Source organism: Artibeus jamaicensis, unplaced genomic scaffold (genome assembly GCF_021234435.1).
Source record: "Artibeus jamaicensis isolate MK-2021 breed Jamaican fruit bat unplaced genomic scaffold, CSHL_Jam_final contig_387, whole genome shotgun sequence".
Lineage (NCBI taxonomy): Eukaryota > Metazoa > Chordata > Mammalia > Chiroptera > Phyllostomidae > Artibeus > Artibeus jamaicensis.
Window position 1 is genome coordinate 43660639 of NW_026521812.1, and position 25900 is coordinate 43686538.

Consider the following 25900-nt stretch of genomic DNA (forward strand, 5'->3'; position numbering starts at 1 on the left):
TCCTTCCTTAGTCCACCAAAAATTGGATACTTGATAATTCTTAGGTCTCTTGTGTGTGAAAAAAAATGTTTGTGGTCATAGGAGATAATGGTTATTAAATGTTTATTTTAAAAATATATTTATGATCTTAATCATCTGGATTTTTAATTAAGAGTTAGAGATTACTGATTATAGGTAAATGGTTATAATACATACATATATATACACATATATATATTTTTTTCATTTTTAGCATGGTGTTAGTCTGTATATTCAAGATAAGGAAGGCTTGTCAGCTTTGGATCTTGTAATGAAGGATAGACCAACTCATGTAGTATTCAAAAGTACTGGTAAGAAAATTATATGTGTGTGTGTGTGTGTGTGTGTGTGTGTAAAATTATGCATATATGTATGGAATGGGTATATACACATATACACATGCATATGTATGTATATATGTGTGTACATATATTCCATTAAGGTACAGCTTAGACACTTTTAATGAAATTTAATTTTTATTAAAATTCCTGAGGAAATTTGTGTATGTATATCTATCTGCAAACAACTTTTACTTTGGTATATGGTAGTTGATAATTTTGATTCTATTCAGAACATTTCTATTTATTTCACATTTTTCAGTTTTAATGTATGTTATGTCCATAAGAATAAAGACGCAGCCTAAAGAGGGGAGGCATTTAGAACTGTAATTACTATAAAGTCATTAATGTGCATCCAGAAAGTAACATCAACGTTTAAGATACAGGGAAAAAGGAAGTGATTTTTTTACCTACACATTCTTCTAATTTTTCTTATCCCTCCAGTTTGTTTACCCCTTGAGCTCTGGAAAGGGAAATTGGCTTTAGAAGAGAAAAAGATTTAAATGGGATATTCTATAATTGAAATTTAACTAATGATCAAGCTAAATAAGGACTCATTTTTTTATTTCTATCTTGTATACAGTATTGCAGGTTATAGTCATAAAGGAATTACACAGCCTTCCAAAATAAAAATGAAGATGTATGTCAGAAACTTAGCTGTGATTAAGTTTTATCCCAGTTTGATGGGTACCCTAATCAGTAGTATTATTTTGCATCTGTCAAAAGCATGCTATTGCTTTTTTGAAAGTTAGTGTTTCTATAAGAACAGTAATATCACATTTGCTTACTTTATAACCTTATGTGTATATGTTTTAATAATATTTTATGTCTAAATAACTATATTCTTCATGGACAGTAAGTGGATATGGCAGGTGTTTTTTACTCATTGGCAGTTAAGCTTTAGCCGCTAAGGAAACAACAAACATTAGACTGCTTACATTGAGACTGGTCTGTGCTGATTTGGATTTTCTGATTTCTATTCCTAGAATTATATAATGAATTAGTAGATGAATTATTTGAAAGAGAGTGTTGGCAATAGCTTTCTAAATATGGTAGTTAAATTAGTTCCTGTAAAGAGTCCTAAGGTAAAATTATTAGTGGGATATAACTATAATTGAACTATACTAATGTTTATTTTAAAATATGAAAAACTGATTTTCATTTTAGACCCTACAGATGTCTACACTTGGGGAGATAATACAAATTTCACCCTGGGTCATGGAAGCCAGAATAGCAAATATCATCCAGAGTTGGTGGATCTGTTTTCCAGGAGTGGGATTTGTATCAAGCAGGTATTTTGAAGCACAATGTAAATACCTTTAGAGATTGAAAAGAACTTTTGTATTTGGAAGCTCATCTTTTTATTTAGATTATGTTAACTTTGTTGAAGGTATGATAACATGTTTGAAAGAAGAAATTAATAAAAGAACTTTACTAATTTATTTTATATTTTGTTAGCCTTAATCATGTTTATACTGTGTACAGTACCATAAAACTATGAGATATTTGTTAAGCACTGTTAGAAATTAGAAGGCATTATGCAGATATTGATTTTATTTAAAAAAGTAGAGCTTCTGTTATTTTCTAGTTTTTGTTTCTGTTCAACAAAAATTAGAGTTTTTCAAGTTTTTCTCAAGTGAATTCATTGTTAAAACTCAGTGTTACCAGTTCTGGGTAAGTGAACCTGAGTTCTTAAATATAAGTAATTGTAAAATTAATTGACATAATTGTAAAGTTTTGGTCTTTTGTCTTCTGTCATTATGCTCTATGTTATCTTCCACTTCTGTGGATGAGTATATTGACATAAGTCATCTTCCTCTTTACCCCTTTGTATGTGTGTGCACGTGCATGTTAAACTGAGCTTGAACAGGTCTTCAGAATCCTTAAAATGGTATTCCACCCTTCAGTAGCCACTAACAATTGAGCAGAGTTGGGGCACTTTAGAAGGATAACCTGTTTTCCTTTTCAGTTTTCATGAATCGAGATTTTTTTCAGGAGCAGGGACTTGTACACAAGAGGGAAGGAATAATGGTAATATTGAGAAAGCAGAGGCTGATTGTGCCTTCAGACCCTAAGATATATGTGCTATATAAAAATTGAGCATATTCCATTTGGAAGGGTTGTAGATGAAACAGTACTTCCAGAGAGAATGCTGTATTTCAGTTAGGGTAAAGGAGTGAGAGTATTTTGTGAAGAGATTAAGGATGTAAGATGTTTTATTTATCACTGAATGAGGGTTGAAGCAGACATTATGGACAGATTTGAAAGGAAGGAAAACAGTCTAAATTTCAGTCAGAAAAGAGGAAGCAAATTTATGGGAATATTTACTGAGCATGGGCAAAAGTAGGTTTACAGTTGTGAGTATGCGAAAGTTTATTCTTGTATTATTATTTATTTGTATTACAACTGTAAACTTACTTTTTTCCACTGCTGTATATAGAAAGCCCTATTACTGAAAAGGGCTGATTCTGAAGTATAGTATCAAATGAATTAGCTACCATGGGGCAGAGATTGTTAATATTAGCATAATATATTCCTGCAGATAAGGATGAAAAGCTGTGATCAGTTATCTCCTTAAGAAGGTTGAAGGTCTTGAATTCTGGTTGTGGTTGATATAGTAGAAGTCAGAAATTGTAGAATGGCATTCTAATATCGAATATAAAGTTGAACAATATTATTTCTGATTTTAGAAAATGATCATTTTCTTTCAGATTTAACTTTGTATTATAAAAATAAATGTAATTTTGAGTTTCATTTTTAGACTTTTAAGGTATGGTGGTATAGCTCAATGAGAGAATGACTTTTTGCATTATTTGTAATAGGCACATATTTTTCTAGAACTTGCCAACTAGTATGTATAAATAGAGCTTGCAATTCAGTTCATAATTTTCTTATTTTCTAAAGGAACTTGAGTTTCCAAAAAATAATTCTAGGATTTTATTATTTCTTAACATTTTTTAATATCCTAAGTTAGAAATATTTATAGATGGCATAAGAAATATAAATGCAAATAATTTTTCAAAATAAGAAAACAACATTGTTAAGTGGTATTAGCGTAAAGTGAATACACTGCACATTAGATGCATTGAAAAACAGCACACTGTGGCCTGGCGGTTAAGTACGTGAATATTTGAAACTTCTCTTGGTTTCCAGTTATTGCCTTCTGCTAATGCGGTTCAACCATTTTAGTACCCGTGTGTTCTGGTAAGAATATGTAAATATGTAAGTGTGGTTTTAAAGATATATTAGAAAAAATTAGAAGTATATAAAGGACATATTGTTTAACCCTCATTCCCCATGTATAGGTAGTGTTTTTAAAAAATACTTTTAACCTTAATACATTTCCGTTATTTTCTTCAATAACATTATCACTATTTGGTAATCTTTACATCTCATTTTGCAGTTGGCTCAGCTCTTGCTATTGGGGATTTTATGAAATTGGAAAACAACTGGCTACTGCTTTTTGTAGCTGAAGACTTAAGATTTGCATTTTTCTTTGTTAAATCTCTTCTGTGGGTAACACATGCTCAATTCCTTCTTTGTTCTTTTTTCTATATGTCTGTTTTTAGACATAGTTTAAAAATGTGTATATTTTTAATTTTTATCACAGAAAACTTTAAATATATACGAAGTAGAGAGAATAGTATGAGTCCCCTTGTACCTATCATCCAGCTTAAACAATTAGCAATACTTTATTATTTCTTTTTTATAAATTCAAGAATATTTTATTCAGAGAATTTGAATAATACTCTCTTTTTTCCCTGTAGGTGGTGCTTTGTAAATTTCACTCAGTGTTTCTGTCTCAGAAAGGGCAGGTCTATACCTGTGGTCATGGTCCTGGAGGACGTTTAGGCCATGCAGATGAACAGACATGCTTGGTAATTGAAATGTTTAGGTAACTTTAGTAAAATTTTGATAAACTGGAAGCTTTAATTCACTAAAAAAAATGTATTTGACCAACTAGAAGAAGAAAATAATGTACCAATTGATCATGGTTTTTTAAAAATCAATGATTTTTCTGGTGTATTATGTTCAAATTAAAGATTTAGATATGATGCTATATTCTAGAGCATTAAGGAAAAATTTTCTTATAGCAAATATTGAGAAGGGAGTACTGGTATGTTTACTCTTGATGAAGTGTTCTTTAAAAAGGAGAGAGAGGTATTGTCATAGCTTCCATTTTTTGAGGGTTTATTATATTCTAGGCATCGTTCATAAAGCTATAACAGCCCTGTGAGGTTATAGGCATTATCATCCTCTTTTTATACACAATGACAGTAACAACAATCATTTATGGATTGCTTACTCTGTGCCAGAGACTGTTGTGTTTTGTACTTACTGACTCATTACTCCTAACACCAATCCAATTATCATCTAAAATAATATTATTTTATATTCAGGTGAAGAAATGGAACTACTGAGAGGTTAAAAGACCTGATTGAGGTCAAATACCTAGTAAATGTGTTGTTGAAGGAATGCTTTGTTTCCTGTGTTTTTATTTATTTCTTTAATACAACAGTAAATTCTTTGGCTGAAGAGCTCCCTCTATTCATACCAAACAAATTTGCACTTGGTGTATAATAAGGACTCAAAAACCATTTGTTGAGTCAAATTATGTTATTGAAATGTCTTACTGGGGTTTCGTGTTTTACAAGTAAACCAGTGTCTTGTTAAACTCATCTGTTCCTTGCTGAATTGTAAAACTTAACCATTATAGACCATATACCAATCATGTCATTTGAGACATAGTATCATCAGATTCTGTTTATATTTGTATATAAATGGTTAATATACTAAGGTTAATTTTATTGTGCAGGTCCCTAGGCTTGTGGAAGGACTGAGTGGTCATAATTGTTCCCAAGTGGCAGCTGCTGAGGATCATACTGTTGCATTAACTGAAGATGGATGTGTATATACATTTGGTGTCAATACTTTTCATCAATTAGGAATTATTCCTCCACCTTCCAGTTGTAATGTACCTAGACAGGTAAACTTCTCTCTTTAAAACAATAAGGTGATTATTTGCTATAAAACCTACATGGACCAAAAGATGGAAGGTATTGACAGAGCAACTTACTTTATCTTCATTGCTTATATATATTTCACAGGAGAAATCAAGCGCAGTGCAAGTTAGCATTTGCTTGGAGCAAGGAAGAAAGCATTTGGGATATTAGACACCAAACTGCCTTAGATTAATTCCTAAGTATTCATAGCTGAGGGGGACCCAGCTTTTTGGGGTTTAAGTCCTCCTTAATAAAAAAACACCGAGTTTGTAAATACAAAATGGGTTATGTAAATGAGGCACCTAGAAGCCTTAAGTTTATTGGCTTCATAGTAAAGCAGCCTTTAGGGAGAAATCGCACCTGGTTGGTAGGTTGGTGTGAAGGAATATAGGCCCAAAAGCCACTGCTCGTTCTTCCACTTTCCCCCTCACATTTGTACACCCACCACCAGAAGGTTCCCTTTCCTCAGCTTCAGGAACCTAGTACACCGAGCTGGGACTGGTGCTCTAAATTAATGTTTTGAGAATCATCGCCCATAATAAATGTGTTTTCAGCTCATGAAATTTGTATTTTAGATGTTAAATTTCTTCTCTGGATTTAATCCTCTGGATTAAAAACCATTATTAGATTCATATTTTATATTAATAAGCTTTGAAATCCAATGATTTTCCATTTGGGATGACTAATAAATTAATAGAAATTACCCCCAAATAATTGGAGGTAGTCTCCAATCTGTTGTACTTTTTTTCTTCCACTGTGGAATTTGTGGATATTTAATCATTTGGTAGATTTCTTTAGGAATGGTAGATTACTACTCCCATTTTTATTCTCATTGTGTAGCTACCTCAGAGCTTTGGGTTGATAGGGACACATGTAGTATTCTCAGCTGGGAGTGGTTTTGCTCACCAGGAGCCATTTGGCCATATCTAGATATAATTTTAGTTGTCACTACTTGGGGCAGCGGTGGGAGTGGTGCTACTGGCATCCAGCCGGTGGAGTCTAGGGATGTCGTAAACCTGCAGCTAGGCAGTCCCCCACAGCAAAGAATCATCTGGCCCAAAATGCTATTAGTGCCACTCTTGAGAGACCCTGGGTATGTTACACGTAAAGCACTGTATTTTCTAATAAGACCGAGAATGCTAAACTGCAGTCTTATTTGTCTTTTGGAATAGATGCAGGCAAAATACCTGAAAGGAAGAACAATCATTGGAGTAGCAGCAGGCAGGTTTCATACAGTGCTGTGGACTAGAGAAGCTGTTTACACCATGGGACTAAATGGTGGACAACTGGGTAGGAAATCTTTGATGACACTATCTGAAAAACAAATAGGATTTTTAAAATGGATATTTTATGATTTATTTGTGTAACTTTTTAGGTTATTTACTAGATCCCAATGGAGAAAAGTGTGTAACTGCTCCTCGTCAAGTCTCTGCCCTTCATCATAAGGACATCATCACCCTGTCTTTGGTTGCTGCAAGTGATGGGGCCACAGTCTGTGTGACCACAAGTGGAGATATTTACTTACTTACAGACTATCAGTGCAAGAAGATGGCTTCTAAGTATGTGTATTTCTGTGAAAGAAGCTTAACTTTAGTCTTAGTTCAACTCTCCCAGCAAATATCAGTATCAGCTTTATGCTACATTCTGAAATGCCAAATGGAAAAAAACAAGGATTTCTCTATTTTTGTTTTGAGGTTAAAAACTTTTATTTGCTGTTAAAATGTAAATAGATGTAGGGTCTTTTAGCCTTATCAGTTATTTAAACTGGAGTGACTGCATGCATTAGAAAGGGAGGGACCAAGGATACCAAAGGCTAAATCATCTTACTTCACCTTTCACAATAATCGCACTAGCTTGTTGTTTGAAGAGTAATTTCTTTCAAATTGAGCATGTGTATTTGAGAGAACATACTGATCTAGAATTTTTTTTTTTTTTTTTACCTAGACAGCTAAACTTGAAAAAGGTTCTTGTATCTGGGGGGCGTATGGAATACAAGGTTGATCCTGAACATTTCAAAGAAAATGAGGGTGAAAAAATTTGTATTCTTGCATTGGATGAAGCTGGAAGGGTGAGTATATGTTTATGCAAAAGTGTAGTGGACTTATTATCAGCTGGTAGGCGTGTGCAAATGTATTTCTGTGATAACGATGACTCCTGTTGACTTTGTTTCTCAGCTTACTCTGACCTCCTGTACTAATTTGTGTGGAGCTGGTATTTCACAGAAATTATGACGACATTGAACTAATGTTGCATAGTACTACTTTGTTAAACTGTAGTGTAAAGTATCATTTACTGTGTTTAAAATGGAAATAAGTGATGGATTGTTTTATAGGTATAGAGTATTGATAAATGATACTGAATTGCATAGACATGAACTACGTTATATAACTATTCTTTAAAAAAACTAGTCAGCCAATATTAAAAATTTGATGTGTAATTGGAAAATTTTCCCCAGATTTAGTTTTAAACAAATGTACATAAAGTATATGTAAGCAGAGATTATAACTATTGTTCTAGATCACTATATAAAGAATTTTACCTTTTTTATTTAAGTAAATACTATAGAGTTTTCATTTTAGTTCCATGTGTAAACATACCAGTATATTTCTTAATAAAATTGGTAATTTAAAAATACATATTATACATTAATATACATTGAAAAAATTTTACACTTTGACTAGAATAAAACAGATTTTCTGGTTTTTCCTTATAAAATATATATCATACAGTAAGAATGATTTTTCTGAGGTTTATAAAGTTTTGACATTTTAGAAATTGAAGAATTAGAATCATAAAGCTTCACCTATCAGTACATTACAAGTATAAGTCTACTGTAGTTGATCATTTTAATAGAAGGAAATATATTTAAGAACTAAAGCTCTAATTTGTACTAATGGAAGCTGAGGCATGAGATTACATAAAAACTTGAGTATTAAAAACTTACATTTGACTTTGGGGTGTGTTTAATTTATATTAATACAGACCTAGCTTATATCTCTGGATATTTACTTTCTGCAAAATTAGTCTTTCTATAAAAACCAAGCTGTGAAGGAATCCTTCAGTCAATAGAGGGTTGTTTTGGGGGGTTTTTGTGCGTAACTTTTGATTGACTGTCGCAGATACCATTTTGTGCTTCACTTTTCTTAGTTATGAGGGGGTTGAACTTTTAAAATCAGCAGTGTTAGTTTTTCAGATGAATTATTATTTGGAATGCCGATTTCTAGAGCAGATGAAAGGGTTGCTGCTCTGAGTAAAACTGGGTGGGAAGCCCAGCACTCCATGGCATCATTGTTCAGTGTCCTTGAACAGCAGCCCAAAGCCATCTCTCAGAAACACTGGTCACCATCGAGCTCTATCATGTTGTGTTCCGTTTCTAGAATTTTATTTTAGTTATATAGTTGAGTTATATATACATCTTTTTTTTTCTTGAGAGTCAAATTTGGATTTTCATAGGATGATTTTCATTCTTCTTGTAAATAGATGAGATGGTACTATAGCAAACTTGATATCTAAGTTTTACCTTTAAACTTTTTATTTTTCTTTACCATTGTAGCAGATCTATATATCCAAAAGAAGCAATACTAAAAACTACTTCTTAAGAGTGTCTTTGAAGCATATTTCATGCTTCCTGTTTGCTTAATGTACTTTTTCTGAAAGACAGTTTAAAACCATCTTAATTTTTATAGTATCTATGTTCTTCTGCAGAAGAATGAACATTGAAACATAAATCAGAGCTTTTATTTTAGAACTGTCACCTCTTGATTTCAGTTTTTGGTTGATCAGATGTTACTTTGCTTTACATTCCAATGTAATTTGGTTTATTTTAGGTGTTTTGCTGGAGATCAGTCAGCAGTTCCCTGAAGCAGTGTCGATGGGCTTATCCACGCCAAGTCTTCGTTTCTGATATTGCTTTAAATAGGAATGAAATTCTACTTGTCACACAGGATGGAGAAGGATTTAGAGGGAAATGGTTTGAAGAAAAAAAAAAGAATTCTGAAAAGAAAGGTCAGTTTGTGTATACGAATGGGATGTGAAAGTTCCTTTCAGTTAACCTTTAACTTCACAAGTATTTATTGTTAGGCTTAATTAACAAGTGTGAGTAGATTTTACCTTACATCTCTTGAGTCTTTTGATTTTGGTTTGCTTGCGTACAGTTAAACAGGGAATTTGATCTACTGATCTATTTAAACCTGGGGTTTTTTATTTTTATCTGTCTCCACATACCCTGAAGTCATGATACATTCTTTTTAAAAAAAATATTTTATTTATTTAATTTTAGAGAGGGGAAGGGAGGGAGAAAGAGAGGGGGAGAGTATAAATGTGTGGTTATGTCTCTTGCACCCCCTAGTAGGAATAGGGGACCTGGCCTGCAACCCAGGCATGTGCCTTGACTAGGAATTGAACCAACGATCCTTTGGTTCTCAGGCCGGCACTCAGTCCACTGAGCCTCACCAGCCAGGGTTCACGGTACATTCTTATCAGTAATAGTGCCTTACTCTTGCTAATTGCTAGCCTTTACTTTAGGGGTAGGGAAATGTAAAGTTAAAAATCAAATGAACAAAAAAAAAAACAATTCCCCAGACATTTGTGAACCATCTTCTAAGTCCCCTTTTTTATCTTTTGCCCCAAATTGAGAATTTAGTAACTATATTTTTGTTTTATTTTTTAATATATCTGTATATATAAAATAAAATTTAAAGGTATATCTTGTGACTTAGATGAAAATTTCAGGAAAAATAAAGCTTTTGTGTTCATTGAGAATTTTAAAAAGTGCAAGTTTCTCAAACAACATTGAAGGCAAATTTTATTCATTCCTTGATGAATATAAAGGATACCTTTAAGATGCTACCAATGAAAATAGAAATTATTCATTATGTAGTTCATTCTTAATTATCTGATTATAAATTTATAAACTTGTGGATTACTTTGTTTTTTAACTTAGGTTAGTGACTTTTTTCTTTCATCTATCATTAATAATTAGTTGATTTTTTTTCCTCTCAGAAAAACCAGAATTTATTTACCTATCTATATATCTCATTGCTCCTACCCTAGCCTAAGTCAGATAAACTACTGAAAACATAATTGTTCTTATTTCCATTCTTGTTTCTTTTTATCTATTCTCAAGTCATTACCACAGTGGACTTTTGAGATCTGATCCTTAAACATATTACTATGTTTAAAAACTCCTTAACGGTTTTAGTTTTCTCTTTATTAACACGTGGCCTATAAGGTCCCTGCTCTGACTCTCGTTCATGTCTCTGAACTCATCTGAGTTTTCTCTCTTTCCCTTACTACTCTCAAGTCACATTGACCTTCAGGGTCAGTCTTGTTTAGTGGCGATTAGTGCCAGGACCTTTCTAATTTTTCACGTCTTAATTTATACTTGATCAGTGATGTTTTTCACTTATTCCTCAATCTAAACTGCGTAAACCTGTTTCACTTTTAATATTCCCTTTGTATTTTCATCCTGAGACTTGTTTTTACTTGTTTTTATGTATTTATCTTTGTGATTAATTTTTTATTTTATCTATCTATGTATTTATCCTTACTTGAGGATGTGCTTCTTGATTTTAGAGAGAGGCGATGGGAGGGAGAAAGGAGAAAGAGAGGGAGAGATATCCATGTGAGAGAAGAACATCAATTGGCCACCCCTTGTATGTACCCCATCTGGGGACTGAACCCACAGCCTTTTGGTTTGCCAGATGGTGCCCAGGCAACTGGGCCACACTGGCCCGGGCTATGATTAAGTTTTTAAATGTTTGTCTCCATGTTTGTCTCCTGTCAGACTATAAAAGGGCAAGGACCATGTCTGTCCTGCTATATCCTTAGCATTCCTGGCACATAGTAGTCATCTGCTGAATGAACAGATCACTTATGGTATGCATAAAGAGTATTTATAATTATTCAGATAATTAACAAACACTCATCAAAATCATAAAAGTACAAAGGAATGTTTTTGTGTAATTAGTTTAATTTCTTTTATTTATAAATTAGTCAAGTTTGTAAACATTCAAGGTACATTTACTATATGCCAGGTGTAGGGCTAGGTTTTCATAATACGAAAATATGTAAGATGGGCCCCTGTTCAGAGACACTCATAAATTCGTAGGGGCATAGATATGTATGTAACTATTTGCAGTTCATGGACATGCCTAAGTTTTTTTTTTGAGATTATCAAAACTGGAATAGCTGAGTATTAGGGGGAGATTATTAAACGTTCTGAGATGGAAATAGAGTGAATTTAAGAGTAAATAGAATGCAGGTTATAAATGTTGGAAGTCCTTAGAATTGTGTCTTCATTATATTTAGTGGTCTAGCATTGAACTCATATATCCACATCTGCTTTTCAGTGCTTCAATCAAAAATAAATGGCTGTCTTTGACACCCCATATTACCTTACCCTCTATATCCAATTAATCACCAAACTTTGTCACTTTTGTCTCACATATTTCTGAAATCTTTCCATTTGCTGTAGCTTTATTACTATAACTTCAATCTAGATCGTTTATTTTTTTCTGCACTCTGAGTTTCCTAAATAATCTCTTCGGTTTTATTTACTTTAAACATTTTCATACTGCAAGCAGAATAGTTTTTTTGCATGCAAATTTTGTACTTTTCTTTCATAGCTTTGATATGACTTGTTTTGAGATTATCGTTGTTTAATGTCTGTCTTTTTTGCTAGAACTGTAGGGACATGCCTGTCTTTTTCACTCCTGTATCACTAGAGATAAACTGGTGATAACTGTATTACAGTAGCATAGCGTAGTCACTCAGATATTTACTGAATAAATAAGAAAAGGAAGAAGAGGAAGGGAGGGAACAAATAAAGAATCAATTATGAAGATGCAAAGTTTATATATTTTTAATGTCTGCTGAGGAATTTTAAAAGCCAGTTTAACACTAGATTTGCATTTTGGAAAGATAACTTTGGTTGCCTGAGAGGATTTTTGTTGAAAGAGATAAATTCATGGACATTTGAGAATTGATTCACCAAAATCTCCTGTACAATACAACCAACATATAGGGTACAAATTGTGTTAAAGAGAAAGAGGATATAGTTTTTCAAAAGTACTTAATGCATATAAAAGATGTTCCCATATTCTCTTAACTGTTTTTCTATTCTGTTTACTCCTGAATAATTTTAATAGTTTTAATGAAGTCTTGACTAATGGAAATTTATTTTTTTTGCAGAAATTTTATCAAACCTTCATAATTCCTCATCAGATGTGTCTTGTGTCTCTGATATAAATAGTATGTATGAAAGAATTCGACTTGAGAAACTTACTTTTGCCCATAGAGCTGTTAGTGTCAGCACAGATCCAAATGGATGCAACTTTGCAATCCTGCAGTCAGACCCTAAAACAAGGTATACTTGTATATATTACATTTCCTTTTTTAGAAGGAACAGTCACCGGGTTTTCTTTTGTTTTCCATAGCTCCTGGGCCAAATTTAATTGAAGAGCTGTTGCCATGTCCTGTAGAGACTTGAGACATATTATCATGTTACCAGGATAACTCAAAGATGGAATATATTATACAGGAAATGATGAGTGTTCCTTGTAGTTTGTAAATTGATATTTATTGAAAATATTGAAGATGTGTGTGTGTGTCTCTCTCTCTATATATATGTTTATTATATATAGACACGATTTCTATCTTTAGTACTTTATGATTTACTCTGAGTTCTCAGATTCTGAGAAATATAATATTTGTTATGTAGTTTGCAGTAATTTTTGTCCTTTGAATATGATGAGACTTGGTAAAAGAAGAACTAGAATGATCTGTAGGGCAGTGTGAATCTGTATATAAATCTTCTAAGTCATTAGTAGAAAGATGGCATGTTAAGATAAAAATATAGGGTACTACTGAAAAGTAAAGAAGTTCTGGAAATAGGATAAGCATTTGTCCTGTTTTGCCCAGGTCTTTCCTGTATTTAGTGCTGAAAGTCTCATTTCCTAGGAAACCTCTTTGTTGCAGGCACACTAGGAGGGTTGGTCCCCCATACCTGGAACGGTAAAAAGTAGATTGGGCAGGTGCGATCTTATGGTACTGAAAAAGTCAGGGTTACAGACCAGCTGTATGTCTATGTGTATATTTATCTTTACTTCCTTGGGTTTCTGACCTATTCTGGGACCTGAAGTATTTACTCAGTTCTTTGTATATTTACTTTTCTTCACTTGTGAAGTAAGCAGACATAAAAGAAGAAAAGTTTGAGAATTGTGCTCTTTGTTGAATGGTTTTTTAAAATAATTTTTATCATTTAAAAATTTCTATGAAATAGGCACTTGAAACTTATATTCTAGTGTTTTTTGTAGAAAAAGAAAACAATACTTTTAGAGGAGACCTTAATTCTAATAATTTCAGTCTAGAAGAAAATAACAGAGAAAAGGGAATAGAAAAAATTTAAAGGGTGATACAGCATCTAAGACTATACAATTATATTTTAGGAAATGCCAAATTAAAAATTTTCCAAGTAGTAAATAAAAAAGAAATTGCACTTTAAAATAAGAATTTAATAGGGATGCTTTAAATTTTTTTTCTTGAAAGTAAAAGTGATTTTTGTTTCCTTTCTAGCCTTTATGAAATTCCAGCTGTGTCTTCATCATCCTTTTTTGAAGAGTTTGGCCAACTGTTGAAGGAAACAGATGAAATGGACAGCATTCATGATGTGACATTTCAAGTTGGCAACAGAATCTTCCCTGCTCATAAATATATTTTGGCATTGCGTTCTGACTTTTTTCAGAAATTGTTCCTTTCAGATGGTACTTCTTTAGACTTTACAGATGTTTATCGGAAAGACGAAGATGCTGTAGGATGCCCTCTCTTTGTGGTAGAAAAGGTTCATCCTGACTTGTTTGAATACCTTTTGCAATTTATGTACACAGACACCTGTGACTTTTTAACTCATGGCTTCAAGCCAAGAATAAATTTAAACAAAAAACCAGAAGAATATCAGGGCACTCCGAATTCTCATTTGAATAAAGTGAATTCTCATGAAGATAATCAGAAGTCAGCATTTGAAGTTTATAAAAGTAATCAAGCACATACAATTAGTGAAAAGCTGAAAAGCAAACCCAAATCTTCCAAAAAAGTAAAAAGTGTTGGGAAAGATGATCCTGTAGGAATGTTGCAAAATGTTGCAAAGAAATTTGGTTTCAGTACTTTGAGTAGTAGGTATGGATGCCTCCTGCTTAATATCTATTCTTGTATCTTATGTCCTCTTTTAAAAATTATCTTTACCTTTGTTTTGCTGATCTTCTCTTTCTCCCTCCCTACCCCCTTTTGTGGGGGGGTACATTTTTTCTCCCTCCATTTTCTGCTAAAGCTGTCTCTGTGGGACTCTGAATTATAACATGGAAGTGTGGGAAGGCTGGTACTGGGTTTGAACCCCCTGTCATGTTTGTGTAACAACAGATCTGGGCTGGCAGGCAGTGTGGTTTCTGCAAAGAGTACTGTCTTTGGAGTTGGAGAGACTGTGTATGTCTCTGAGCTTTACTATAACTAGTTGGGGCAAATTTCTTAGTTTCTTTGAACTTTAGTTTCTCAATATACAAAATGGGAGGGATAGCAATAACCTCATACTGTTGGTGTAGTTTTGTGTAAAGTGGCTAAGATAGCATTTGTCATATTACAAACCAGACTTGGGAATTCTCTGTTTTAAGGTATTTACGTTGCCTATGGCAGTGTAACCTTAGTTGTGGGGTGGAAGCAGGTAAACAGTGCGCATTCTCTATTTAAAAACAATAGAAAGCTTTGTGCTACAGCTTTTTATCAGTAATTATATTGAATATACTTTGAATCCTAAGTAAAATTGAAGGAGAATGTATGATTCTTTATCACAGAGTGGGAGTTCTTTGAGATATTTTTCTAGATGATATATAATCATGTTCAAATGTAAGTTAATTGTTGGATTTTTGTTTTGTTTGTTTTGCTAGAGGAATATATACACCAGTTGTTAATTTTTTATCTATTCTTGTTGTTAGGTTAGAAGGAGTCAGATTTGAAAATGAAAAAATTAATGTTATTGCCAAGAAAACTGGTAACAAACCAAAGCTAAATCAGGAAAAATGGTAAGTTAGAAAATGAAGGTAATTTTTAATCTCTAGATTTGGGGACCTAAGTGTAGAAATAGAACTCTTCTTACATATGAAACAAAATGTTTATGTAGATATATTTTCTCCTTCACTAGTATTCTTTACTTTTGGAAATGTTGGAGGGTTGTTGAGGTAAATGGGTAAAATATTAACTATTTAATAGACGTCGGTATAATTGGTGTTTCTGATTACTTTCTAATGAAGAAAGGAACTTTTAGTTATTATTTTTTCTTGCCTGGATTTTGTATTTTTTTGATCAGTAGGAAATGAAAAACTAAACCGATTATGCCTTTCATTATTATGATGATCCTTTGTAAATTTCTTCAGTAATAAATATACTATACTAAATACATTTGTTAATAAATGCTTTGTTTCTAGTGAAAATTTTAGAGAAGGAGAAACTGGAGTTATCAGGATTAAGCTTAGCACAGAATTGGTTGTACAAATAAGTGAACTAAAGCTCTTTGACTATGATGTCACTTACCATTATATCATTATCCTTTGGCTTGTAATAAAAAAACAAAATTAGAAGAATGAATTGTTTGAATATTTATCTGAATCTAATTTTCTTTTCAAGTATTATCATTATCGTAAGGCCCTTATCTTCCTTAAAGTGGAAGGAGATGAGCTACTTTGTGTGGACATACCCTCAAGTGATTCTCATCTACCTTTCCTGAAGAGCAAGTCAAAAACTAAGCCAGATCTTATCATGAATTTTTTTATTTGCTCCACATGTAAAGAAATTGCTCTTGCTTTAATTAAACATTTTTCTGGCAGCTCATTTCTGTGTGATGTGACCATGAAATCGGTGGATGGAAAGGAATTCCCTTGTCATAAATGTGTTCTTTGTGCTAGACTTGGTAGGTACACTTTTTCTTAGTCGCTGATTTATTTGTTCAGTATTTCACTGTTCTTACTGAACTAAATTTTTTTCTTTCAGAATATTTTCGTAGTATGCTGAGTAGCTCATGGATTGAGGTAAGATTTAAGTAGAAACCAGGTAGGCCTGAAACAATGCTTATGTAGATTGGGGGCAGATTGTATACTAAAGAAAGTCGAAATGGGAACCTGTATTTTAACTGTTTTTCTTTTGTATTGAACTTTGTTTATGCTTAATCCTATCGGAAAATAACAACTTTAGAACTGAAAATATTGCAAAAAGGCTACTTAAATCAATATTTTTCCATTATTTAGAAATTTGGAATACAGTATATTTCTTTTTTCTCAATTTGTGTTGATCCTTTTTCATGTTATAAGGCAATTTAAAATTAAATGTGTTTTAATTTTAACATTGTGTTTTATAAATGTTTCATTCTTTTGCATTTGATGTGATTCCTCTTCAAAGTTTTTTGTACCAGTCTCAGTCAGAATATAGTAGTATTTTGTAGTTTAAAATTAAATGTTTTAGCCCTGACCTGTATGGTTCAGTTGGTTGGGTATTATCCTGCAAAGTAAAAAATCGCGAATTCAAGTCCAGTCAGGGTACCTGCCTGGGTTGGGTTGCAGGTTAGGTCACGATCAGGGGATGTACAAGAGGCAAGCAGTTTATGTTTCTCTCTCACATTGATGTTTATCTCCCTCTCTTTCTCCCTCCTTAACCCTCTCTCTAAAAATAAGTAAATAAAATCTTTAAAAAATATAAATGTATGTTTTACTTTATCTTTTTAAATTTTACTTTATTTAGGCTTCCAGTTGTGCAGCTCTGGAAATGCCAATACGTTCTGACATACTGAAAGTTACTTTGGACTACCTCTATACTGATGAAGCTGTGGTAATAAAAGGTATTAATAAGAGTTAGGATATTTTAGGTCTTTAAGCTATAATTCGATAATGGTAAAATCAACATGAATCTTCTACTCTTAATAGAAGTAAGTCATTGACAGAAACTTAATCTAGAATTAGCGATAGGGATGATTACCAACAGTAAAGAAGTGGAAAAAGGAAGTTTTCATTATCCATGTGAAAATGAACTCTGTAAGAATTATAGTGAATGGTTGAGATTAGATTGAAAGTTTCATACACAACTGATTCTATGACTAAGATGAGGAATTGACCATAGGGAGTATAGTTTTGGCCAATTAGTCTATAAAAGGGATTTTTTTTTAACCTACTGTAGTGATGTGAGTGTAGTGAAGATTTTTACCTTGTGATGTGTCTGAAGTGCAGGTTTGCCTTCAAGATCCTGATTTCAATTGGAGAATTGCTGTATCATATGGTGTTTCTATTTTTAGTTTACGGAGGAACCTTCATATGTTTTTCATAGTGGCTGTACCAGTTTAATTTGCAACGGTGCACCAGTGATACCTCCACATCTTCCTCAATATTTTTGTTTTTTGATACTAGCTATTCTAACAGGTGTCAGGTGACATCTCCTTGTGGTTTCGATTTGCATTTCCCTGATGATTATATATTATATACGTTGAGCACTTTTTCATATACCTTGTTGGCCACTGGTATGTCCTCCTTAAAGAAGTATCTATTGAGGTCTTCTACCCATTTTTCAATTGAGTTATTGTTTTTTTGCTATTGAGTTGTAGGAGTTCTTATGTATTTTGCATATTAACCCCTTATCAGATATTTTCCCCCATTCCAAAGGGGTGTCTCTTCATGTCCTTGCTTGTGGTTTCTTTGTTTCTTTTCCTGTGTAGAGCTTTTTAGTTTCATGTAATCCTGCCTGTTTATTTTTGCTTTTGTTTGTGGTTTTGGTGTCCTATCTGAAAAATTATTGCCAGGATCAATATTGAGGAGCTTTTCCCTCTAACAGTTTTGTGGTTTCAGTCTTACGTTTAAGCCTTTAATCCATTTTGAGTTGATTTTTGTGTATGGTTTAAGATGTGGGTACACTTTCATTCTTTTCCATATACTCAATTTTCCGAATATTGTATTGAAGAGACTGCCCTTTCCCCATTTTGTAATCTTGACACTTTAGTCAAAAATTAGTTGACTGTATATATATATGAAGGTTCATTTCTGGGCTGTATTTTGTTGCACGGGTCTGTGTGTCTGTGTTTATACTAAGATATTAACTGTAGCGTTGTAATAGAGTTTAAAATTGGGAAGTGCCCCACCTCCAGTTTTGTGCTTTTTTCTCAAGCTTGCTATTCACGGTTTTTTTGTGCGTGTGGTTTCATATGAATTTTAGGATTGCTTTTTTCATTTTTGTGAAAAATACCATTGGAATTTTGATAGGATTTAATTGAATCTGTAGATTACTTTGGTTAGAATGGGCCTTTTAACAATATATTGCAGTAAGTTCTTCCAGTCATGAACATAGTTGATCTTTCCATTTATTTGCGTCTTTTCTTTATACCTTTCCTTGGTATTTTATAGATTCAAGCATACAGATCATTTGTCTCCTTGGTTAATTATATTCTTGTGTTTTATATTGATGTAATTGTAGATGGGAGTTTTTTTCTTAGAAACTTTTAGGGATAGTTCATTGGGCTTAGAAAAGCAACTGATTTTTTTTGTTGGTTTTGATCTGTGTCCTTCAACTTGACCGAATTTATTCTAATAGCATTTTGTTGGAATCTTTAGGGTTTCTGTATATAAGATCTTGTCATCTGCAAACAGGACAGTTCAACTTTTTGCTTTCCAAATTGGATGCCATTTATTTATTTTTCTTGCACAATTGCTCTGGCTAGGACTTCCAGTACTGTGGTGTATGGATCTCCTTGATTTTAGGGTGATCAGCTTTGATATTTTTACTGTAGAATATTATGTTAGCTGCGGGATTGTCATATATGACCTTTATTGTGTTGAGGTACATTCTATCATACCTAATTTTTAAAATATATATTATTGACTATGCTATTACAGTTATCCCATACCCCCCCTTTATTCCCCTCTTCCCTGCCCACCCCCTCCCACCCACATTCCCTCCCACCCACATTCCCTACCTTTAGTTCATGTCCAAGGGTTGTACATACAAGTTCTTTGGCTTCTATATTTCCTATACTATTCTTAACCTCCCCCTCTCTATTTTTGATCTACCATTTATGCTATTTATTCTCCGTACGTTTTCCCCCCTCTCTCCCTGTCCCACTCCCCACTGGATCATCCATGTGATCTCCATTTCTGTGATTCTGTTCCCATTCTAGTTTGCTTAGTTTGTTTTTGTTTTTGCTTTTTTTTAGGTTCTGTTAATAACTGTTTGTTGTCAGTTACAACAGTAACTGTTGAACTGTTACTGTTCATAGTTTTGATCTTCTTCTTTTTCTTTGATAAGTCCCTTTAACATTTCATATAATAAGGGCTGGGTGATGATGAACTCCTTTAATTTTACCTTATATGGGAAGCACTTTATCTGCCCTTTCATTCTAAGTGATAGCTTTGCTGGATGGAGTAATCTTGGATATAGGCCCTTGTCTTTCATGACTTTGAATACTTCTTTCTAGCCCTTCTTGTCTGCAAGGTGTCTTTTGAGAAATAAGCTGACATTCTTACGGGAACTCCTTTGTGGGTAACTGTCTCCTTTTCTCTTGCTGCTTTTAAGATTCTCTCCTTCTCTTTAATTTTGGCTAATGTAATTATGATGTGCCTTGGTGTGTTCCTCCTTGGGATTTTCTGAGCTTCCTGGACTTCCTGAAAGTCTATTTCCTTTTTTAGATTGGAGAAGTTCTCCTTCATTATTTTTTTCAAATAAGGTTTCAGTTTCTTGCTCTCCCTCTTCTCCTCTGGTACCCCAATGATTCAGATGTTCTAATATTTGAAAATGTCCTGGAGGTTCCTAAGCCTCTCCTCCTTTTTTCGAATTCTTGTTTCTTCATTCTGTTCTGGTTGAATGTTTCTTTCTTCCTTCTGCTCCAAAGTGTTGATTTGAGTCCCGGTTTTCTTCCCATCACTATTGATTCCTTGTATATTTTGCTTTATTTCACTTCAGGTAGCCTTCATTTGTTCCTTCATTTTGTGACCGAGCTGAATCAGTTCTGTGAGCATCCTAATTACCAGTGTTTTGAACTGTGCATCTGATAGGTTGGCTATCTCTTCATTGTTAGTTGTATTTTTTCTGGAGATTTGATCTGTTCTTTCATTTGGGCCATTTTTTTTTTTTCTCTCAGCTGGCCTGTTACATAGTAAGAGGCAGAGCCTTAGGTGTTCACCAGGGCAGGGCAACCCAGGTCATTTTATTGTGGCACTGTATGTGGGGGAGGAGTCTGAGAGGGAACAGTGCTGCTTGCTCTGCTCTCTGCCAGTTTTCAGTCACTTCTGCCACTACCCACAGTCATACTGGGCCCTTCTAGTGCTGATTCCTGGGTGGGTGGGCTTGTGTATTTGGACCCTGTGTGTCTCTCCAATGAACTCTCCTGTGAGGCTGGGAGTTTTTCCCGCTGCCTCAGCCCCCACTGGTGTTTTCAATCAGAGGCTTTAAGGCTTTATTTCCCCCGCACTGGAACCCTGGTTTGTGTGGTCTCTCTTGTTCCCCAGTTCCTCCCAGTTTATCTGCACACAAATGTGGGACTGCCCAGGTCCTCCAGTCGCTGCCTTACTGCTAGTCCTCACTGCCTAGCTGTCCGACTCCACCCCTCCTACTGGTCTGGATGAATGTTTCTTGTTTAACTCCTTGGTTGTCAGACTTCCATACAATTCAATTTTCTGTCAGTTCCGGGTTTTTTTGTGTGTGTTTAAATTTGTTGTTATCCTCTTTTTGGTTGTGTGAGGAGACACAGTGTGTCTGCCTACACTTCCATCTTGGCCAGAAGTTTATCATACCTAATTTTGTTGACAGGTTTGATCATGAATGGATATCAAATTTTGTTATATGCACTTTCTGCATCTATCAAGGTCTTATAATTTTTATCTTTCATTTGGTTAATCTGGTGTATCACATTTATTGATTTGGATATGTTGAACCATCATTGCATCCCAGACATAAATTCTACTTGGTCATGGTGTATGATTCTTTTATATGCTGTTGAATTTGGATTGCTAGTACTTTATTGAGGACTTTTTCTTTGTATGTAAATCAGGGATGTTGTTCTATAATTTTCTTGTAGAGTCTGCATCTGCTTTTGATATCAGGATAATGCTGGTCTCATAAAAGGAGTTTGAAAATGTTCCTTCCTCTTAATTTTTTTAGATGATTTTAGATGAGAAGGGTTGGTATTTATTTTTCTTTAAATGTTTGGTGAAATTCACTTATGAAGCCATGTAGTCTTTTGGGGGAGATTTTTGATTACTGATTCAATCTTTTTACTCTGTTACTGGTCTGTTTAGATTTCCTATTTCTTTATGATTTAATCATGGTATGTCGTACATTTGTAGAAATTTATTCATTTGTTAGATTGTCCAGTTCATGAGCATATCATTGTTTATAGTAGTCTCTTGTGACCTTGTGTATTTCTGTGATATTACTTGTAATTTATCCTCTTTCATTTATAATTTTATGTGAGTTCTCTTTTCTTAGTCTACCTAAGAGTTTGTTAATTTTGTTTATCTTATCAAACAACTGACTTTTAAAAAATTACATTTTATTCATTATGGTGTTATAATAGTCCCAATTTTTTCCCCTTTGCTCTCCTCTATCCAGCAACCTCCATTGCCTCAGGCAATCCCCACACCATTGTTCATGTCCATGGGCCATGTGTATAAGTTCTTCTACATCATTTCCTATACTGTACTTTACATCCACATGGCTATTCTGTAACTACCTATTTGTATTCTTAATCCCCTCACCTCTTCATTCATTTGCCCACGCCTCCCTCCCATCTAGCAACCAGCAAAGCCCTCTCTGTATCCATGATTCTGTCTCTCTTCTTCTTAACTTAGTTTGTGTTTCAGACTCATTGTCAATAGGTATGTATTTATTGCCATTTTATTGTTCAGAGTTGATCTTCTTTTGCTTAAATAAGTCCCTTTAACATTTCATATACTAATGATTTGGTGATGATGAACTCCTTTAATTTTTTCTTGTCTGGGAAACTCTTTATCTGCCCTTTGATTCTAAATGATAGCTTTGCTGGGTAGAGCCTGTTCTTCATGACTTTGAATATTTCTGCCAGTCCCTTCTAGCCTGCAAAGTTTCTTTTGAGAAATCAGCTGACAGTCTTATGGGAACTCCCCTGTAACTAAATAACTTCTTTTCTCTTGCTGCTTTTAAGATTCTTGCTCTATTTTTAACCTTTGCATTTTAATTACGATATGTCTTGGAGTGAGCCTCTTTGCATGCATCTTGTTTTGGACTCTCTGTGCTTCCTGGACTCGCATGTTTATTTCATTCACTGAATTAGGGAAGTTTTTATTATTATTATTATTATTTTTGAAATAAATTTTCAATTTCTTGCTCTTTCTCTTCTTCTTCCAGTACCATCATGATGTAAATATTGATGAGCTTGAAGTTGTCCCAGGGCTCCTTATACCGTCTCATTTCTCTGGATTCTATTTTCTTCCTGTTCTGATTGGTCGTTTTTTTGCTTATGTTCCAAATCCTTGATTTGACTCTCAGCTTCATCCACTCTATCATTGTTTCCCTGTAAATTGTTCTTTATTTCAATTAGCGTATCCTTAATTTCTAACTGTATCTTTTTATGCTTTTGAGGTCCTACTGAGTTCCTTGAGCATCCTTATAACCAGTGTTTTGAACTCTGCATTTGGTAGATTGCTTATCTTCATTTTGTGTAGCCCTTTCTCTGGAGTTTTGATCTGTTCTTTTATTTGAGCCTTTTTTTTTTTTTTTTTGTCTCATTGTTTTGGCAGCCTCCCTGTGTTTGTTTCTATGTATTAGGTAGAGCTGCTTTGACTCCCTGTCTTGGTAGTGTGGCCTAATGTAGTAGTTGTCCTGTAGGATCCAGTGCACAGCCTCTCCTGTCACTCTAGCTTGGTACTTGAGGAGTGCCCTCCATGTCGCTGAGTATACTCTCCTCTAATAGTTGAGTCCTTATTGCTATTGCCAGATAAATGAGAGGGATTTACCAGGCCAGTCAGCTCTAAGGACTGGCTCTGACCACTTACCACAAACCTCCACTGTCCATAGAGGATCTGTTCACGGGTAGGGTGGTGGTACTATAATGTGGTATGTAGCTGTGCACTGGATGCACTGGCTGTGGAGTTTCCTGGGGGTTGCAGGCCAAGGTCAGCCTCCACCTGTGTTTTGCCTGGGGCCACCCTGCCTGATTTGTAAAACAATCTGAGATGGCTGCTACTTGTGTTGGGCTTGGACATTCCTAGGCAAAGCCAAGGTGTGAAGCTAGGCTGGTTCCTGCTAGTGCCAGGCCTGGGACCACTTAGCAAGAGGTACAGTGCTAGGGAGCTCACTGAGGCTGGCTGTTGTTAATTTGAGAGGATTTAGGAAGTTTTGAAGCATGAGCCAAGACTAGCCATTCACATGGAAAAGCCACTGTTAACAGCCTTGGTGGGCCCATAAGTTGTGGGGTACTCCAGGGCAGGGCAAACAGTGTTACCCAGGTTGATGGAGTTTCAGATATGGTTCCTGCCTGCTGGCTCTGTGGCTTTGTGTGGGCATAGTTCAAAAGGAACAATGGCCTGTGCCCACCTTTTTGTCTTGGAGAAAGCTGTCCCCCAGTTCTTGCCTCAATGCCAGACACTTCAGTTTCTCCCTGTATTCCACTGATGCCTTTCAAGCTGCTACCCTGGTGCTGCAGCTCAGAGGGAGTGAGTGTGAGTAGGTGAGTCAGTGTGTGGGTTCTTTAAGAGGAACCTCTTGGGGGCTCCAGAAGTTTCTTCCACCCACTGAATCCCTGCTTCTGTTTGCAGCCAGAAGTTATGGGGACTTATCTCCTGGGCATTGGTACCCTGGGCTGGTAGGCCCGGTGTGGGGCTGGGACTCTTTGCTCCTTAGATATCCCTCCTGAATTTTTATAGACGACAGAGGTGTGTGGGACCATTCTGTTCTGTGTCTCTACTCCTTGTACCAGTCTGGATGGATGTGGTTTCTTTACTTTGGTAGCTATTGTACTTCCATTCAACTTGTTTTCTGATGGTTCTGAGTGATGATGGTTGTTCTATATATAGTTTAGTTGTGATTTTTATTTGGTTGTGCAAGGACGCTGTGTTTGCCTACATGCGCATTTTGACCAGAAGTCCAAACGACCCTTAATTTTATTGATTTTTTCTATAGTTTTTCTTTTTACTCTTTTTTTTGTATGTAGTTTACTGATTTCTGCTGTAATTTTTCTTTCTTTTCTGCTTCTAACTTTGGGCTTCATTTGTGTTTTTCTAGGTCTTTGTTATATAAAAATATCAGTATAAACTTTTGTGTTAGAACTTTCTTTATTTACTTTATACCATCAGTTTTGGTATGTTGTATTTCCATTTTCATATGTCTCAAAAGGTATTTTTTTTGCTTTCTTTTTGATTCTTTTTTTGACTTACTGGTTGTTTAGGACTGTGTTAGGTTGAGTAATTTCCATGTAGGTACATTTTCCAATTTTCCAATTTTTCTCTTGTTTACTTATTTAGATTTTTGCCTTTTTAGTGGCAGAAGATACTAGGTATTATTTCAGATCTTTTAAAATAGTTGCTCGTTTGGTGGACTCACATATGACCATTTGCGGAGAATGTTTTGTGTACACTTGAAAAGAATACATATTTGCTTCTGTTAAGTGGAATGCTCTGAATATGTCTAAAGAGGAAAAGTTGCAGTGTTCCAAGACTCTAACCAAGATTTATCTAAATTTCTTGAGTCAGCATTTCCCATATTATTGTCTGGCTAATTTTTTGAATTCTGAAAAAGTTGATTTTGATAATTTTTTTCATCTTCTCATTGCTTTTCTAGAGGAGAATAAATGTTTATTTAACAACATGGGAGATTTTAAATAAATCAGGCATTGTAGTGGCCCTCTCAACTAAAAATATCAACTCAGATTGCTCATTTTATGGTCCCAGTGTGAACCAGGGCATGTTTTGATATTACTATTCATGTTTGCCATTCTAACACTTAGAAAATAATCACTATAATTCTTTTACTATCTTAATTACTTGAATATGTTTTCCTAGGTGTAATGTTTATAAAGTAATAAAGAGTGATGCTTATTCTTCCTTTCTTTCTTTTTCTTAGAATCTCAAAATGTGGATTTTATTTGTAGTGTTCTTGTGGTGGCTGATCAGCTTCTCATAACTCGACTCAAAGAGATTTGTGAAGTAGCATTAACTGAAAACCGTGAGTATTTTTGAATTAGAATATAGCATATTTTTAGGTTGGTCCAGGATTATTGTATTGACTTTTGGTGCCATTTATGGTAAAATGCACCAATATTTTTTTGTGTCATGAAAAATAACAAAACACTTAAATTAATTGATGTCATCAGTTGAAAGAACATCCTTAATTCAGGGATTTTACTGTGTGAAAATATGTACACCTTAGAATTGAAATATGTTACTTTTAAAAAAATGTCACGAAACTTGAAATAATAAAGATGGTGTGATATTTATTTTGAAATTTCAAAGATGAGTTTGGAAGCAGAAGTTTTTTACCCCTGCGCTGGTCTTG

General features: G+C 34.3%; 1 protein-coding gene across 1 annotated transcript in view; it reads left to right on the plus strand.

The window, feature by feature from the left end:
• Nucleotides 1-25900, plus strand: part of IBTK (inhibitor of Bruton tyrosine kinase) — an 86894-nt gene that overhangs the window by 14151 nt on the left and 46843 nt on the right. The window contains exons 3-17 of the mRNA XM_037143777.2: nucleotides 233-329; nucleotides 1524-1648; nucleotides 4124-4234; nucleotides 5173-5343; nucleotides 6532-6649; nucleotides 6735-6918; nucleotides 7304-7427; nucleotides 9187-9364; nucleotides 12551-12725; nucleotides 13934-14533; nucleotides 15343-15429; nucleotides 16231-16313; nucleotides 16394-16431; nucleotides 17138-17234; nucleotides 25469-25570. Of these exons, the coding sequence (XP_036999672.2) occupies nucleotides 233-329; nucleotides 1524-1648; nucleotides 4124-4234; nucleotides 5173-5343; nucleotides 6532-6649; nucleotides 6735-6918; nucleotides 7304-7427; nucleotides 9187-9364; nucleotides 12551-12725; nucleotides 13934-14533; nucleotides 15343-15429; nucleotides 16231-16313; nucleotides 16394-16431; nucleotides 17138-17234; nucleotides 25469-25570 (2290 nt within the window). The remainder of the gene's footprint in view (nucleotides 1-232; nucleotides 330-1523; nucleotides 1649-4123; nucleotides 4235-5172; nucleotides 5344-6531; nucleotides 6650-6734; nucleotides 6919-7303; nucleotides 7428-9186; nucleotides 9365-12550; nucleotides 12726-13933; nucleotides 14534-15342; nucleotides 15430-16230; nucleotides 16314-16393; nucleotides 16432-17137; nucleotides 17235-25468; nucleotides 25571-25900) is intronic.